The 18,376-nt window shown below is 33.1% G+C and overlaps 3 protein-coding genes and 1 non-coding gene across 4 annotated transcripts; 2 read left to right on the forward strand and 2 right to left on the reverse strand.

Annotated features, from left to right (window-relative positions):
- On the forward strand, positions 945 to 3,653 carry LOC109349624 (putative glycerol-3-phosphate transporter 4). The gene is made up of 4 exons (XM_019590504.1): positions 945 to 2,081; positions 2,344 to 2,883; positions 3,351 to 3,405; positions 3,531 to 3,653. Exons 1-3 carry the CDS (start codon positions 1,097 to 1,099, stop codon positions 3,386 to 3,388), a joined length of 1,563 nt encoding a protein of 520 aa, XP_019446049.1. The 5' UTR covers positions 945 to 1,096; the 3' UTR covers positions 3,389 to 3,405; positions 3,531 to 3,653.
- On the forward strand, positions 6,009 to 9,702 carry LOC109349625 (GTP-binding protein YPTM2-like). Its single transcript, XM_019590505.1, has 8 exons — positions 6,009 to 6,216; positions 7,380 to 7,452; positions 7,822 to 7,869; positions 7,957 to 8,004; positions 8,482 to 8,553; positions 8,650 to 8,805; positions 8,926 to 9,029; positions 9,381 to 9,702. Exons 1-8 carry the CDS (start codon positions 6,203 to 6,205, stop codon positions 9,472 to 9,474), a joined length of 609 nt encoding a protein of 202 aa, XP_019446050.1. The 5' UTR covers positions 6,009 to 6,202; the 3' UTR covers positions 9,475 to 9,702.
- On the reverse strand, positions 10,940 to 11,012 carry TRNAE-CUC. The gene has a single exon. It is a non-coding gene; the product is annotated as a tRNA-Glu (tRNA).
- On the reverse strand, positions 12,013 to 13,788 carry LOC109349626 (phospholipase A1-Ibeta2, chloroplastic-like). The gene has a single exon (XM_019590506.1). It carries the CDS (start codon positions 13,657 to 13,659, stop codon positions 12,055 to 12,057), a length of 1,605 nt encoding a protein of 534 aa, XP_019446051.1. The 5' UTR covers positions 13,660 to 13,788; the 3' UTR covers positions 12,013 to 12,054.

Genomic DNA, 18,376 nt, shown 5'->3' on the forward strand with positions numbered 1-18,376 from the left:
ATAAATTATTAATAATAGGTAAACTTAATGTGATAGAAAATTATGTCGTTTAATCATTAATTATCTTTGTGGTTATGAGAGTATGGGCAACGGGGCAACTCAACCCACCTCTTTAGTTTAAGAAACTTAATGTTATAGATAAATATTTATATAGTAAAAAATTATATATATAATATAAGGGATTGAAAAAATTAGGTGTGTGTGCTATTTTTGAGTCATACATGTAAGTTGAGAATAATCTTTTTTAAAAATAAAATAGTTATATATAGATTTTGTAACATATTATCTTACATATCATTTCAAACTTGAATTTTAGAAACAGTAAACTTTACCAAACACCCACTTTACCAAATAAAGTTGCATAATGGGCTTATTAGTACTTTCAAAGTTATGCAGTCCTTTTTGGATACAAGATTGACGCCTACGCCCAAAATAAGAAAGAAGTACGAATACATGAGTAATTAAATCTGAATAGAATCCCCATGATAAAGAGAATGAGAATTGTTATTAGGTTTATTGATTTTTTTTGTACTATAATACTCCTCACCATTTTTTGTAAGGAATTAATTTCTTTCAGTTTTCCAGGTTCATAATTGTCTCTCCCAATAAATATTATTTTGAAGCTTTCAATATTAAAGATCGAGTAAGACTTTACACAGTTAATTACCCTAAACCCTAAACCCTAAACCAATGCTTTATCTGTAAGAAGACATTATGAAAATGTACTAACAAGAAAAGAAAAGAAAGTGCAATAGCCAAACTACATTCTACACCATCATTGACATAATCCACGTGTCAATATCCCACTTCCCAGTTATATTGCCACGTTTCCCCCTCCTTCTCTCTCCCGCCATTCTCTCTCCCCCTCTCTCCCGCCATTCTCTCTCCCCCTCTCTCTTATCTCTCCCTAACCACTTAACGGCCATTCTCTTATCTATCCTATTCTCCTCAAACATATTATCATATTCACATTCTACCACTCCGTATAATTAACCTAACTTTTTCATGCATCTTATTGCACCATTGTTACATAGACAACCTTTATTACCTTAAATTGTTACACATATATACATAATTTTTCATCAACCAATGATTAATGATGTCTACCCAATGTTATTCAAATACGATGAATAGAACAACCCCACCTGGGATTCTTCTAATAAGAACCCTTAGAGGCAAAGATTGGAACCTTCAAACCTACCGTTACATTGTTTTATTAATAACGTTCATAGCATACACATGTTACCACGCCACTAGAAAACCATCTAGCATAGTTAAGAGTGTGTTATGTCCTTACCCCAACACCAAAAAACTCACCAGTTCAAAACTTATCACCCATGGTTGGATTCCATTTGATGGACCTGAAGGTACATCAAGGCTAGGAGAAATTGATGTAGCATTTTTAGCATGTTATGCTATGGGAATGTACATTGCTGGACATTTAGGTGATACTGTGGATTTGCGTTTGTTTTTGACTATAGGCATGTTGGGAAGTGGTGCTTTTGTGGGGTTGTTTGGGATGGGTTACTTTTGGAATGTTCATGAGTTTTGGTTCTACCTTGTGATGCAAATGATAGCTGGAATGTTTCAAGTTACAGGGTGGCCTTATGTGGTGGCAGTGCTTGGGAATTGGTTTGGGAAAAGGAAGAGGGGTTTGATAATGGGGATTTGGAATGCACATACCTCTGTTGGTAACATTAGTGGTTCTCTTATTGCTGCTAGTGTTTTAGAATATGGTTGGGGTTGGTCTTTTATTGTGCCTGGTGTGTTGATTGTGTTTGGTGGAATCATTGTTTATTTGTTCTTAGCTGCTTATCCCGAAGATGTTGGATTTGATGGCAATATTGATACTGCAGCTTCTGATCTTATGCCTAACACAACAGTAGATGATGTTGATGAAGAGGCTCATGTTTCGACCAAAGATGTTGGTTCTCGAAAAGGGTCAATGAATAGGAAGAGTATTGGGCTCGTTGAAGCCTGCATGATTCCTGGAGTGATGCCTTTTGCTTTGTGTCTTTTCTTTGCAAAGCTTGTTGCCTACACTTTCTTGTATTGGTTGCCATTTTACTTGACTCAGACAGGTGAGATTATCATCTACACCCTTCCTACTTAATTGGTTTTGGATTTTGCGATTTAAACAATGTTTCGTTTACGAATATGATTTACAGTAGAACATTTGATCCATGTAGCGTATCTCATATAGTGGGAAAAGGCTTGTTTGTTATTGGTGATGATTCTAGTTTTTTAGTATCAGAGTATAGGAATCTACATTAGCAATAAGCATAAAGTTGTGTTGCCACAAACCTGTATCTGTCATATAAATTATGATTTTTCATCTTGCAGAAATTGGTGGTGAGTATCTCTCAGTTAAAGCTGCTGGAAACCTTTCAACATTGTTCGATGTAGGGGGTATTGTTGGTGGCATTCTTGCCGGCTACATATCCGATAAACTCAGTGCCCGTGCTATCACTGCAGCCAGCTTCATGTATGTGGCAATTCCTTGTATGTATTTATACCGATCCTATGGAAGTGTTTCTATGAACGCCAACATTGCACTTATGGTGGTGACCGGTTTATTTGTGAATGGACCCTATGCACTTATCACCACTGCTGTTTCTGCTGACTTGGGTACACATCATTCTCTACGAGGAGATTCTCGTGCTCTCGCAACTGTGACTGCTATTATAGATGGTACCGGATCAATTGGTGCAGCTCTTGGCCCTCTTCTTACAGGGTTCATTTCAACAAGGGGATGGGATGGAGTTTTCATTATGCTAACCCTTGGCGCTTTCATTGCTGGACTTCTTTTGTCGCGTTTGGTCATAGACGAAATTGCAGAGAAAGCTGTCAAACCTTTATCCACTGGACCTCAAAACTCTGGAGGTAATAATGTCTTCAAAATAAGAGTTGGAGTCTTCTATTTTATACTAGAGCTATGAAGACTTTTAGGCTCTGAACCACAAAACTACTTTCAATTTTATAATTATTTCTAACAAAGTGGAAAACTATGTAGTTTTTAGTCTTACTCATTTGATTTGTCTATTACTTTGCCCATGGCAACATCTATCCCATGGGTAAAGTAGTGATGGTTGAAATTATGATTTAAGAAATCAAATTATTTATGTTTCTTATAGTACTATCTAATATCTAGTCATTCTGCTTCGAAATGTCATGGTTGCATACTATTCATTCTTTTGTTTGTGTTCCTTCATTTTGTTCTACCAAAACAAATAAGATTTAGCATCCTTATATGTTATGCAATTGTTAAATTTTGTCAAACTCAATGCTTGAATTTTGAACATTGAATAATGTAAAATAGTCTTATATGACATACTCTTGATATTTTGCAGCCCCTGCATCTCAACCGCTTCTGCACGAGGAAAGGTGACACTACTGATCAAGACCTCATGAATTTTCAAATATATTGCTCAATACTTGTCTGGTTAGAATATGAGAGTTGTAAGGTTTTCTGATTTTGTTAATGACTCCGACTGCAGCTCGCCCTAGCCGCTTTGTTTCATTTTCTGTGATAATGATACATACCTAGAGGGTTTCAAATGTGATCATGATTCATGGCTCACTACTGGGGTGGAACTTGATTGCTTTTCATCACCAATTGATTTTTCTGAGGGAATGCACATGGATGCTGAATGTTCTTACTCGATCATCTAAGATACTAGATGTTCCAAACTAGTGTCACATAATCAAGGAAGCTTAGTTTTCATTTTATCTTCAACATATTAGGATATAACAGCTATGTAGTTTTTTTTCTTGATCACAGCCTATTTCCCTTCCACCCATCATCCTAAATCATGTTATGATGAGATTTAGAAGGAAAACATGGTTCATCAAGTTGACTTGTATATGCAAAAATATATAAATCAAATAACTAGTATAAGAGACATCTTATATGGTATTGTTTATGAATCCTAATTAATTTCCATAATATTTGTGTTGTTCATTGTTTCATGTATTGTACTAGGAGCTATTAGAAAATTGTTTTTTTTTCTAGTTTGCACTTTAGATATCTTGTGTTCATTTAAAAGGCTTTGTTAAATCTTGAAGATGTCCAAAATATTAAGGATTCGATTACTTAGAGCGATACTTGTTAGGAGGGGCAATCACACACCCCAAAAGAGATTAGTTCCTTACATGAAGATATCATTGATAATACAAAAAAGTGTAAATAAGTAATACATTATAATAGTTGAGTTACACATTTATGGCGATTATATACTTAAATATACCTATATATCTAATGTTTTAAGCTTATGAGTTAAGGCATGATGTATGATTTCCTAATTATGGGTTTATTTAACCCATTTATCGCAAATCTCTCTAGTTATTTGGCTCTTCGATTATAATAAATGGTATTGGACTCAATGGTTCTGCTAAACCAACTATTTGAGAGGGTGATGGTGGACCCTGATGTGGAGTTCACGTTGTGTTGAAAGTCTTTCTAGAAATATGTGGTGGTCATCAATGTGTCCCATTGGAGATGGCAAAGATACAGGTATGAAAAACAATATGTATGGCTCGTTGGACATCGACAATCATGAGAGAACACTGCTCTAATGTAGTGGACTCATACTTGATGGGGAAAGTTGAGGAATGAGGTGAGTGAGATAAGTGCATAAATGGTAAATTGAGAAAGATATAAATAGGTGAAATGACAAATCTAATGACTTAATGTTTTAGATTAAAATGTGGTCTTTGATTTGTTTATTGTGTTTTCCTTTCGGATCATTTGGTTACAAATCTCTCCTTGTTTAATGCATGTAACATCGTCATTTTATTCAACTCGACTCAACTCACCATATTGGCACGTCAAGATAAATTGACTTGTGACTCTCAAATTGTGATCACTTAGACAAGTTAATGTAGAATAAGTAAACACTTTTTATAGAATAAATCCAATGAATATTAATAAATGATTATAGAGATACTCTATCATAAAACTCCTTGATTTAAACTCAACAATAAGATTGTTAGGATGGGGCTTGGTCACTGACTCCCTGTCATCAACTTCCTTGACCTTCTGGGTAGGGGTCAATAAGACTTAAAAAGAGAAGAATTCACTTGTTAATAGCATTGTAATGAGATTCATATGGATTACTTAAATTTGACATGGGCATAAGAACTACTTAAAATGGTTAATTATTCATGTAGATCCTAGAAAGAAAAGTATTAATATAGAGTATGATAAGTGTGATATTTTAGACTTTTATACTTTAGGATCATTTATAACCAAAGCAAGTTACTTTAGCTCACTTAATATTCTCAAATATTCTTAGTTAATGACTCTTGTAACTCATATCTGTTCTGATAACATTATTTAAATTCTAATCTATATAAAAACTAAATCAACAAATCTTATAATAAAATTTCATGATTTGATAGTGACTAAAAGACTAATGCCCAGATTTGAGTAAGATATTTTATCACTCACCTAATCTTGAAAAACAAAAAATATTTTTACTACAAAATATATAAGGAATCCAGACCTTCTCTATTATCGGATGGAAATGGTAACACATATTTCAAAATACTTTAACATTATAGATCTTAATTTACTTTTATAAATAAAAATTATATTCATCAAACTCATTTTCACCTTAATGTTCCATACTGAAAATGATCCATACTCTTACATAAATAAGGATAATCATAGAGCCGAAAGAGGTATAGTACACAAAAATTGAGAATATTAAAAAAAGATTAAAAAGGAAGTGCGAACACAGAACATGGCATTATTATACTAAGTTATTAACAAGTAGGAAGAAAGTAAGAAAAATGTATTAGATTATAAATTCAATCACTGTGAGCGAAATTTATTAGGAGCGTATTTATATAAATTGAAAGACGCTAATTTTCTATCCAAAATGAAGGGAAACATTGGATAATACAAAAAAGAAACATGGTACATGACACGTGGCAATTTTTAAAACCTATTGATACGTCACCCCAGTGGGCACCTCCAACACCAACGGGTCATTTTAAAACGTCACTTCCTCTCTCACATTTCTTTCTCCTCTCCTCTCATCTTCTCTTCTCTCTCGTCACGTTTTCAATTTCTCTTCATTTTTCCATTTTCTCCGGAGACCATCTCAGATTCCCCTCGCTCTTCTCGCCGCCAAACCCTTACGCCGCTATTACCCCTCTACTTGTCGACGATTCGATTCGCTTTCTACCTCACGCTACCATGAATCCCGAGTAGTATGTGCCATTTCCCTCTCCTCAATACTGAGTTTCTCGTTGCGAATCGTTTACTGTGTTTTTTATAAATCAATTTCGTGTTGATCTGCTTTAATTATCTTTCGATGATTTTAAATTTTGTGTTATGTGGAGTGCTGGTTCGATTTTGTTATGAAATTTCTGTCGGTGGTCGTTTCTGATCGTGATTCAGAAAAATACGTTGCTGATTTAGATCTGTTTTCATAGCTGGTAGATCAATTATTTAGAATTGATTATTTTTCTGATCCGGTTTGGGAAATTTTGTTAATTTTTTTTTTTTAATTTTGGAATGAATTTTTTGAATGTTTGTTTGCAAGGGTGATATAACTGCAGATTTTGGGTGTCTAGAAAAATATTTAAAGTTGTCTATTAGCTAAACATGTCGGAGTCATAAGGACTCTGGGATTGTTGTGGCTTGCGAATATGCTAAAATTTATATTTTCAAGGAACAGGAATAATACTGAATATCTTAATCTAGTTATGTGGGGAGGAACCACATGATTAATGGTATTGTATTCTAGTTAGAAATTGTTTTTGTCTGATTCTTCTGCAAATAGTTTTTTTTAAGGAATAAAACTGTTTGGAGTTTAGTGTTTCTTGAAGTTATATAGATGGGTATACAAGTTTGATAGTTGACTGACAAGTGGTTCTCTCTCAGATAATTCGGTTTATAAATTTATAGCAATTTTTAGCTGCTAAGTTCTCTTTAGGGCACTGATTAAGGAATCAATAGAACTCTGCTTTTCAATGTATACGGGATTGAATACAAGTGTACAATGCCCTGGTTATCATACTCAACTGCTAAATGGGAATATTTGTGTTAGGCAAAAGAACACAACGTTTGTACAAAGCTATTGAATATCATATGGATTTGTGCCGACAATGGTTGCACAAGTCTAGAGAGACATTTAATAGTGCTGAATGTGTTGTCTGTGCATGGCTAATCATATTTTAATGAATGTCCTATATACGTAACAACCTATATGCTACCTTTTAGAAATGTCATGTTTTCTGTGTGCTGAGGCACATGTGCTTGTTTATATTGGCATATTGCTGTGTAATGCCCATTCTCTTAGAAAACTTATAGACAGTTCCTCATAATTTCTTTCTCTTTGATTGGGCTGTCACTGTGTTTAACTTTGCAGTGACTATTTATTCAAGCTTTTGCTTATTGGAGATTCTGGTGTAGGCAAGTCATGTCTCCTTCTGAGGTTTGCTGTAAGTTCTGAGCCTTTGCCCTTTTTTGTCTTCTTTCTTTAAGTTTTTTGTGGTCATCTATTTTCTTCAATTAATGGAAAATGAAGCTGAATAGTCCCAATATTCTGCCTCCATCTGTCATAAAGCCTAAAGGTCAGTGGTAATAATTGATTTGTTTGGTCAGAACTTTGAATCTGTTTTTATGATTTAAAACATACGACCGGACCATATATAATTTTGGTGGAGATCACATCATATCTAATTTCATATTGGTGGAGGTTGTGATGCTTAGCAGAAATTTTTACTTTGAATTTATTGTCTTTTATATATGGCATGGTAGTTTGAAAGATAAGTTACATTCTTCTTAATATTGTTTTTTCTTGTCAACAGGATGATTCATACCTTGACAGCTATATCAGTACCATCGGAGTGGACTTCGTAAGCATTTATATTCACCAATTAACCTCATTTCAATGTTATTTTCACACAAATGTGACTAATTATTCACTTTGCTATCTTATGTAGAAAATTCGCACCGTGGAACAGGACGGGAAGACCCTTAAACTTCAAATTGTAAGTACATGATGGTATTAATGCTAGTTGGATTAGGATGTTAAAGTTTGACTCACTTGTTTTTGGTTCTGATGGAAATATTTTCAGGATCATATCACACTGATTTTTTCATAAGTTGCATAAATTGTCTCAATTATTAAATACACCTTACAAACACACTCAAACTAAAGTTTCGTACCCAGGAATGTCTCTATTTTTAATTTGGAAAATGTTCATCTTACACCCCGATATGGGATGTAAATAGGTGTAGAGAAGAGAGAAAAAGTGATAGATGTGATTGATGGTTTGATATGAATGAAAGAGAGATATAAGAAGGAATTTAAGGTGTAAAAGGTGAGGTAAGAGAAAAGGTTGTAGGAATGTAAGAGTTACTAATGTTTGATGTAATTACCATATGCTTCATTCACCAATTGTATCTTTCGTGTTTTTCAAGTATTGTTGCCAAGTTAACATATTTTATGCATTTTTAATGTATAGTGGGATACTGCTGGTCAAGAACGTTTTCGTACAATCACTAGCAGCTACTATCGAGGGGCTCATGGCATTATTGTGAGTCTTTGTATACTTGTCCTCCCCTAGCGAGTTCCTTTTTAGATTTTTGGAGACAGTGGTGTAATCATGTTGCATTTTATCTTTCTTTTGAAGGTTGTTTATGATGTCACTGACCAAGAGAGCTTCAACAATGTTAAGCAGTGGCTGAATGAAATTGACCGTTATGCAAGTGAAAATGTTAACAAGCTTTTAGTTGGGAACAAGAGCGATCTCACGGCAAATAAAGTTGTGTCCTATGAGACAGCAAAGGTGATTTATATATTTGTTGTTTATGTCATACATGGTCCCACTGACATCTTTTGATGTCGAATCCTTCCTTTTGTCTAATAATAATGGTTTGAAAATTGAGTTTTATGTTTATGCTTTCAGGCATTTGCAGATGAAATTGGAATTCCTTTCATGGAAACTAGTGCTAAAAATGCCTCCAATGTGGAACAGGCTTTTATGGCCATGGCTGCAGAAATAAAAAACAGGTGCTGTAATCTTATTTCCATTGTTATGAACTGAGGTGTGATAGAGTTTAGAGATTAGTCAGACTTACATAAACATTCCTATAAACTCCTTATAGCTTATTTCGGAAAAGAATCTTCTCTAGTACTGGGGAGACAAGTTATTGCTTTCCCTTTCGCAGTTAAGGGTAAAAGCGTCACATGATTTGTGGCTGAAATCAGTTTCCTCGATTTATAAAATGGAAAGACATACCCTAATTTTGTAACGAAAGGGCATCTTTCTTTTTATGACATAGTGAATTCTGTATTGTTAATGACCAAGAGATATATATACCTAGATGATTGACGTTTTTTGTTTCTGGTTCTTTTGCACAGAATGGCAAGCCAACCCATGAACAATGCAAGGCCTCCAACAGTTCAAATTCGTGGACAGCCAGTGAACCAGAATTCTGGTTGCTGCTCATCTTAGAGACCAAATTATGTGTGGTCTTAGAAGTCATTTATATGTGTCTCCCTGGCATGTAAAACTAGTTTCTCAACTTTTAATATCAAGATTGTTCATCATGGTTTGCTTCTTATCTTCCTGCTCGTTAAAACTTCAATTCTTTTCAGTGTATTTCATTTTAAAAAACCGTTTGTACAAAATTAGGAATATTGGTGAATAGTAGTATTTGCCTTGTTCTTTGTCCCATGCACACTTTAACGTTTCTTTTAAGCTTTTGGGAAAAACTATATACAGTATGTTATCTTATCTGTCACTAATTATCAGACTCTCTGTCTCTATTTTTTATATGGTGTATATATTTCTTTAGGAAAAATAATAATTATAGAGTGACGCTTGGAATCTCATACCATTTCCACTCACAAATATAAAAATTAAAATAAGAGATGCACTTTGGAAAAGAAATCATTATGAATACATTACTTACAGGGTCAAAGCTTTAAAACTTTGTATTATAGGTAGACACTGCTGCCTCCAGGTCCAAAACCATGTTCCCCACCCTTTGCCAATAAAATAAATAGTTTCTTATATCAATATATATTGAAACATATATACTAATTGAAAAAATAAATATTTTTTAAATACAGACGGTTCATTCCATGATTCAATAAAACCCTCTAATTGTCTGACTTCATGCCTTCAATCTTCATCTGATCAAGCAAATCAAGAGCTCTTTAATCAGCTCCATGTTGAGCATAACCAGAATTCATTGCGTCCCCACATTTGGAATAAATGCTAATCAATGAAATTTCTGGTGTTGTATCACTAATCAACGGAGATACTAATAGGTGAATTTCCTTACCATGCTGCAATGCAGACACGTTACTAAACCCAACATCAAGGTCAATGTTACCAACGTTGCCTTGAAAAGCTTTAACCCATTTCTGCCCCACAATTTTCAACATAACCAACAATCATAGCGTTCCATGTCACCAATTTCTTCCAAGACATTTCTCTGAACAATCTCTCTGCTGATTCAACCCTCCCAAACTTCATGTACCCAGTGATCATAGCAGTTCAAATAATCAAGCTCTTCACGCGGGTAATCTCTCTGCTAAATCCCCACACTCCACATATCTGATTCCTGACACCAACGCATTCCAAGAAACACTTTTTTTCTACGGCATTGCAATAAACCACTCTCATTTCCCCAATATGAACATTACCCGAAATCTTAGTGTTCCAACACGCTATGTCCTTGACAGACTTATGGTCGAAAAATTCACTCGCCTTATGGATACCAAAGTTATGCTAATTACAAGAAAAACTATTCCGTTGAGGACTTTTTTCAAACAACTGGGGAGCATGTACAACATTCCCATGATTCTTTGCAAACGCAGACAAGATTGAGTTCCAGGTAACAGTGGTTATCAGAGTTTTCATGATGGTTCCAAAAATAACAGTTGCTGATCAAATATATAAAATAAAAAGATTCCGTTGCCGGGACTTGAACCCGGGTCTTTCGGGTGAGAGCCGAATATCCTGACCAACTAGACTACAACGGATTTGCTGTTTGTACCTTCTAATAAATGTATTCATGAATATATAGTGATAAAATGATGAATCCGAAGTGTGAACCTTAATGGTTTCTCCTATAGAGGAGAAGACACATCAACAATCCCATTATAATAAAGTGCGTTAGTGTTACTTGATGTGCTTTAGTGCATAGCACTTTGTTCTGTTCCCTTTGCTAGTGTTTTCCCTTTTGCGTTTTTTCTTTACCATAGTGGCAATGCCTTATGGACTTGTCTTTTCATTTCTGTTGAAAACACTCAAACAAGAGGGGCAATGTATGTAGTGACTTAATTAAATTTTAACTGTTGCTGCTAAAATTGAATTGGGCCACATATGTTAAACTCAAAATAAAATGCTTCCCTACATCAGAAATGCATACTGACAAAAGTTAGAAAGATTTAATATGTATACATTGTGTAAGTATTTTTTACATTATCAGTCAAACATTCACCATTGATTTGTTAACCACTATTAACTTTCAAACAAAAGTAATATAAATCGATGGTAGATGATGTATTAGTGTAAAGAACTTTACATTGTTAGTGCATAAATTTTAAACTCAAAAAATAGCAATGTAAACTTTTAAATATAAGTTTTCAATAGCCCCCACCTCACAATTAGTACAAAGTTCTACTAATCAGTATTCAATAATTCATAATGAAGTTTGCATTATTTTCAAATTAATTTGATACATTTCCAATTTGTTCAAGCCACTGAATAGTTCATAGCTAAAGATGAGGTTAATTTTTATTATTCATACTCGTCATATACACATTTATTTTAGGTAAGGATTCTCTCCACTTTTTCCGTAAGTACATCAAAAGCAAAGAACGATTGATTATACGAAGAATGTTAATTATATATGGAGATAATTTAATGATATTGAAATATCCAATTATTTTTCAGTTTTAGAAGCATTTTGAATGATATATATGTACCATTAAACAGGGTAAATTAGTGGAAATATAAAGCACAAGATACATGTATAAAATGAGGTACACATAATTTTATGTATTCACATTTTATTTTCATTTAAGATGGACTAGGCAAACAACCAGACATAGAGAAGGATCCTTGTCTTGAAAAGGATGATCCTTGTCTCTCAGAACTTAAACTCAAGGCTTTAGCCTTACTAGTATACAATTTCTTTACATTAGCACTTTGATCTTGCATTAATCTAACTAAACTTCTCTTAGCATTTGCTCTGAATGGACAATTAGAAGCTAAGAACCCATCCACCAAGTGAAGGTAGGCCTCCAAGTCATGGCAACATGCCATGTCAGCATCCGGCTTCAAATACGGCGACATTTTCGTGTCGACGCGTAGCTCGGTCCCGACATGTGTGTAAGCTAGGTTGTCATCCAACATGCCAAGAACACCACCAATCTTAGAGCTCCTCAAATTTTGTTCAAGCTCTTCACTAACAAACATACCAGGGACCCTAGTGATTACATCTTGAGAATTCACTATTCTAAGTACTTTAACATTTTGGGTTGTTATTTTGTTCCCGAAGGCCTTGTTACCAACCCTAGGCCCACCAAAGGAAAAAACAGCCACAGGTGGCATTTCTTGGCTACAAGTGCTAATTTCATCAGCCACCAATAAGGCTAGTGCCGCACCAAGGCTGTGCCCAGTAATTGTGATGCTTAGGGTTTCACCCTTGTACACCTCCATGAGTCGTTTCACCTCTTCGATCACCGACTCGGCCAAGCTTGGAACGTGGGTCCCTCGGGTCTTATATAGGCTTAGGAACCCACTTTCCACCTTGGACTTTTCTTGAACCTCTGATTTTTCTTCTTCCGATATGTCGATCAAATGGACCCTCATATTCTCAGCCCATTCAAGACATGTGGCCGTTCCACGAAGAGAGATTACAATGTCTCTTCGGCCCAATCGTGCAATCTCCCTTCGATCATCACAAACGGCCACATAACCAATCCAGCTAGACTTCTGAGTCATCCATCCAAGATTAGGTGCCATGTCATCAACCCACCCGGGCAACCCAATTGATGACGTGGCATAAAGGCTCTTAGTCACCCTATAGGATCTATCCGGGACCACGACATGTCGTGGCACCGGAGGCTCCTCGGATGACATGGTGGGATTCGAATGGAAGGAATGATACGCCGCTTGAACAAACTCGCCGTAGCGAACCACTTCACGGCGAAGATTCTCATCAAGAGGGTCAAGCATACCTTTCCAGTCATTGCTACCATGATACTCCCTCCACATGCTCCCAAGGACATTTCTTGGAGAATGCTCCGCCGACATGGAAAGCAGTCGTTGAAGGCGGTTAAGATGGCGTGGTGACATTTCCTCGGTTGCCTTCATCTCCGGCCACAACCTTGCTAGGTTAAGACCTTCAAGTGCACTTTTTCCTTTCTTCTCTGTTAAAGTTGTTGCTGTATGGTTTTGTTTTTCTTGTAGATTCTCTTCATGGTTGAGTTGGGTTGATGGTTCATTAGATTGCTTTTGAAGGAGCTTGTCAAGGTTAGAGAGGTGTAACCGGGTGGAACCAGTGGTGGCGCGTGATGGGTTCAAGGGAGAGGCTTGGCATGAGAAGCTGGATCTTCTTGTTTGAAACATGTGAAGATTATGTGCTGGTATGGTAGAACTTATCATATGCATCTGCATCATTTTGATTTTGTTGTTTTTGTTGATTACTTGAATCTGGAGAAGAATTAGAACAAGTTTTATTTGTTTCGGATGAAGAGATCGTGAATGGTGTTGAGATAGAAAGAAGGACTTGAAAACCGAGTGAGATATGAGATGAATCAAGATGGTTATTTAAGCTTAGGGTGTTTGGTTATTGCCATTCATTTTCAATATATATTACGGTCTCAACCTACTATTCTCCTCGTATGTCACGTTGATAATGATCTTTTGAAGATTATGAATAATATTTTAACACACTTTTCTTGTTTTTTTGTTTTTCAAAATTAGTGTGATATAAGATTATGTTAAATTGTCTATCTAGTGGAAAGGAGAGAAAGAGAGATGAAGTTTCTATATTGAGTTTGTCTTAGATGAAAAAGTCTTAGATTATGTTTGGTTTGTGAGAGAAAATGAGAGGAAAAAAACTCAATGAATGAAAGTTGGAGGAAAGAAAAATAGTGAAAAGTAGAATTATTTTTTAATTGTTTGGTACGAAAGAAAAAAAAAATAGAAAGGAAAGAAAACATATAATAAGACAAAATGACATAAAATATTCATAACTAAAGAGATACAAACATTAATATACAAATATTCACTTTTATTTTCGAATTAAATATTTCTATAACTAATGATGTATAAAAAATATATTTATATTAAAATTAATTAATTAAAATATTTTTTACAAATTTCAAGGTCACCCAATGTCTACTTCATATCATAATACATCATTATTCATAGTTTTATGGGTAAGATTGTAATTTTATATTAGTGGTTTGTTTCTCTTCAATTTCTCTCATAGTGGGGTAGAAAAGTTTTATGTGAGGGTCAATTAACATTTTTCTTTCCTTCCTATTTTTCTTTCTAAACTAAAGGATGAAAAAGTTATAACTCCATCCATTTTTTCCCCTCTCCTTTTCTTTCCTTCACTTTTCAATCAAATCAAACATAGCCTTAAAGTAAGTCTTAAATTATTTCTCATACCATGAAAATATGTTATATTAATTCAAAAAATTAAACGTTCATCATTTTTTTGTTTATATTTTAATATTATTGATTCGAGACAAAATTTGAGACAACAAATCTTTATCAATATTTAAATTATTTGTTTAGTAACTTTCCTTGATTTTTATTTTATCATATAAAGTTTACTTCCTTACTATTTGTTATCAACACTTTTAGTCAAATAAAAAAAATACTGACATCCTCGTCTAGTAAAAATATATATAGTACTTCTCTTTTTCATAATTTTACAAACCACCTCCAGTTTAAATAAGATTAATGTTGAATGTAATTAATGGGAGTTATATTATTAGTTTTTGGGTTTAATTTTTCAAACACAAATTCTAACTACATATAATATGATAAATTTTGTCAACCCTAACCCTAATAACACAATAATGAAAAACACATAATATTTAAAACTAATAATATTTAATTATTGTGTTCTGTTATTAGGGTTAGGGTTGACAAAATTAATCATGTTGTGTGTAGTTAGGATTTGTGTTTGAAAAATTAAACCCTAAAACTAATAATATAACTTCCAAAAGTTAAAAAAAATAAAAAACTCTCCGGTTACCAATTTAGGGGAGAGAAAAAAAAGTATAAAACTCACCCTATTGACGATTTAGGAGGAGTTTAAAAAAATATATATTTTAGTAAAACTCCCTCCCCAGTGCCGATTTTGGGGGAGGAGAGAGAGAAGAAATACATAAATCGGCAATGGGATTGCCGATTTCTATAAAGTTACACTAATTTTGTAATTTTTCTAAAAGGTGCACTAAAACCATAATTTTTCAGTCAATGTGCACCACATCTGTAAATTTTCCATAAGAAATCATGTAAAACTAACAAAGAGTTCATACACTGGTTAGGAAAACTAGACTGATGACTCAGAGAATCTTATACCACCGCACATAGCATTAATCTTTCCTCCAAAATACATACGTTTACTTTGGCAATGTCAAAAAAAAAAATCATTTATTTGGGACACTAAGCACTAAACACTAACATGTTTACCAAAATCTATCACGTGCATTAAGTCTGATTTGAGAGAAGACTGACAGAGGAGTGGATCTTTTAAGTGAGGAACTGAGGATTTTTCATCCATACATGCTAATGCAAGACGACTTGCGATTCTTTATATTAACGTTCATACAATTATATCCAAAACAAAATAAAAATATTAAATAATTTGACGTTTTTATCTTTAAGATATAATAATATGACATTTTTATTTTATATATAAGTGCAAAAATAATCATTTGTCTCTCTATTAATTGAAGATATCTTAAAGTAAGTAATATAACACTCGCCTAATCTTTGAGTAGACAAAAGTAGAGGCTAGCTAGGAATATTAATACAAAATAGAAGTTTTATATTACCAATAGTTTACCATGTGGGGATAACTGATTTTCATATTTATAATTTCATCAGTTTAGTCCGTAACATCTGTGTGTTTAGTCCGTAACATCTGTGTGTATATATATATATAAGATTTTATTAAGAGAAAAGATATATACACTATCTTACATTGATAATATATAATTATTATATTTTTTTAATAATATAAGCAAAACTAATTTAAGTGATTTGCATCTCAACAAGACAAGTCTTGAACTTCTCTTGATCGAGAACCATTCATTGCACACATAAACAAATTGAAGTTCTACATTAAAATAAAAACATAAATATAGATAGTGCATTATTTATTATTTATGTTTAATTATTATTAAATCTTTAAAAAAAGAAAATTTGATAAATGTAATAATATACTAACTATGTATAAATCTTTATTTAATAGTATATAAATATTTTACCCTTAAACACCAGCTATTTTTTTATCAAATAAGGTTGTGTCCATTCTAATATTAATGTTGATTAGCTTAATATATTCTTTTACAAGTTTATTAACCTGCTATTCTTTCCTAAAACAGCTAATATACCTGAATGCATTAATTGTGCAAGTTGATATTTAGACACGATAGGCCACCAAGCATGACATCAACATCGATACTAGATAAAACACAAACACTCCGATATAGAAAATGTCCAAAATACAACACGAACACTCAAATATAGAAAATGTCCAAAATATGGACCTGGGAACACCACAAGATAATAGAGAAACAGTATTTTATTTTTGGATTTATGTATATACTGATGATGTAATTGTTTTTTATATTGTCAACAGTTTATCTATCATTATATGTTAATCATTATAGACTCTCAAATAAAAGTAATATAAATCAATAGTAGATACATTTCTTGTTCATCATAAAAAATATATAATATCATGAAATGAAAAGTTAGAAAATTCAGAAATTCAACCTATGTTAAGTGTTCCAATTTCATCTCATTTTTAATTTTCAATATATCCAAGGTTTCAAAAAATTATGGTTTTCCTACATTATTAAAAAATAAGTGTTTAATGTATATGGAAGTCAATTTAAGGTATAGATATTTGAAATAAGAAGTAGCACTCATGTAAAAGAAGTATCCAAAAGTGACCTGACACATTAACACAAATTGAGAGAGATGAATTAGTGACCACAGTGCCATAATCCTTCTTTCCACAAAGGTCTGCCACCACTACGAATCGGTGCCACTCGGTTTAAGCCTAAATTGACTGATTTGTCCTTATGGGAAAGTAAGATGTTAAAGGTTCAAAAGTAAGTATGTGTTTGAGTTTGACTTTTCATTTCGCACCAACTGTTACTCATTATTATTCTGAAAGTGTTTACTTAAAATAATAAATATTTAGAAATTTTAATTGATATATATATATATATATATATATGTTTTTATTGACATATGATTGATTTTGGACAATATATCTTTAATGTGATAAATATGGGAGCATATCTAATGTTTGTGGTACTATATGTATTATTAGTTTATGATTGATTGAAAAAATATATTTAAGTTAAAAAAATTAATAATTAATTATTTTTCTAACTAATTACAACTGATAATACATGCAGTAATATAAGATGTACTCGACAAATACTCTCTAAATGCTAAGGGAAGAAATGAAGAATAATTAAAATTGTGGGAGAATTATTCCAAACACGAGCTAAGTGTGTATTACATTTATGGAGAGTAGTCTTACTCATATCATGATCGGTGCTAGATAACACAAATTTGTATGTTGCCAATGTCATGCACGCTCTACAATATTTTATCCCTTTTCGTCAAAACTAACATTGAAAAAATGACAGAGACAGAGAATTGTTAAGGTCATGCCCGATGGAAATTTATCTATCAGAATGTATTCACGTGTGTGTGCTCCATTTTTAGATCCTAATTAAGGTTGTTACACCTAAGAAATAATATTTTAAAATCACGGTTCCGTTGATGTATTTTAGGGTCCATTACTCCATTTGATCCAATTAATCAATCTTGAAACGTAGATTGATATTGATATTGAACACGTACACATGTATGTGTGAAAATTTGAAAATTCTTTTGAGGTCAAACGATATTACTTCCTCGAAAGTCCAAGCTCCTGGGACCATCTCAATAAATTAAGCGATTTTTGTTACAATTAGGTGATTTTTTAGGCCATTTATTTGGACGGCAAACTTGGAATTTCATTATCATATATATATATATATATATATATATATATATATATATATATATATATATATATATATATATATATATATATATATATATATATATATATATATATATATAT

This window comes from Lupinus angustifolius, chromosome LG06 (genome assembly GCF_001865875.1).
Source record: "Lupinus angustifolius cultivar Tanjil chromosome LG06, LupAngTanjil_v1.0, whole genome shotgun sequence".
Taxonomy (NCBI): Eukaryota; Viridiplantae; Streptophyta; class Magnoliopsida; order Fabales; family Fabaceae; genus Lupinus; species Lupinus angustifolius.

What these genes read in the sequence shown, in the direction of transcription:
- LOC109349626 (XM_019590506.1), bottom strand. Translation starts at nt 13,659, where the DNA reads ATGATGCAGATGCATATGATAAGTTCTACCATACCAGCACATAATCTT.
- LOC109349624 (XM_019590504.1), top strand. Translation starts at nt 1,097, where the DNA reads ATGATGTCTACCCAATGTTATTCAAATACGATGAATAGAACAACCCCA. An exon ending in ATTTTACTTGACTCAGACAG is followed by an intron (nt 2,082 to 2,343) that starts GTGAGATTATCA and finishes TTCATCTTGCAG; the next exon opens with AAATTGGTGGTGAGTATCTC. An exon ending in TGGACCTCAAAACTCTGGAG is followed by an intron (nt 2,884 to 3,350) that starts GTAATAATGTCT and finishes GATATTTTGCAG; the next exon opens with CCCCTGCATCTCAACCGCTT.
- LOC109349625 (XM_019590505.1), top strand. An exon ending in GTCTCCTTCTGAGGTTTGCT is followed by an intron (nt 7,453 to 7,821) that starts GTAAGTTCTGAG and finishes TCTTGTCAACAG; the next exon opens with GATGATTCATACCTTGACAG. An exon ending in TGTCCTATGAGACAGCAAAG is followed by an intron (nt 8,806 to 8,925) that starts GTGATTTATATA and finishes TTATGCTTTCAG; the next exon opens with GCATTTGCAGATGAAATTGG.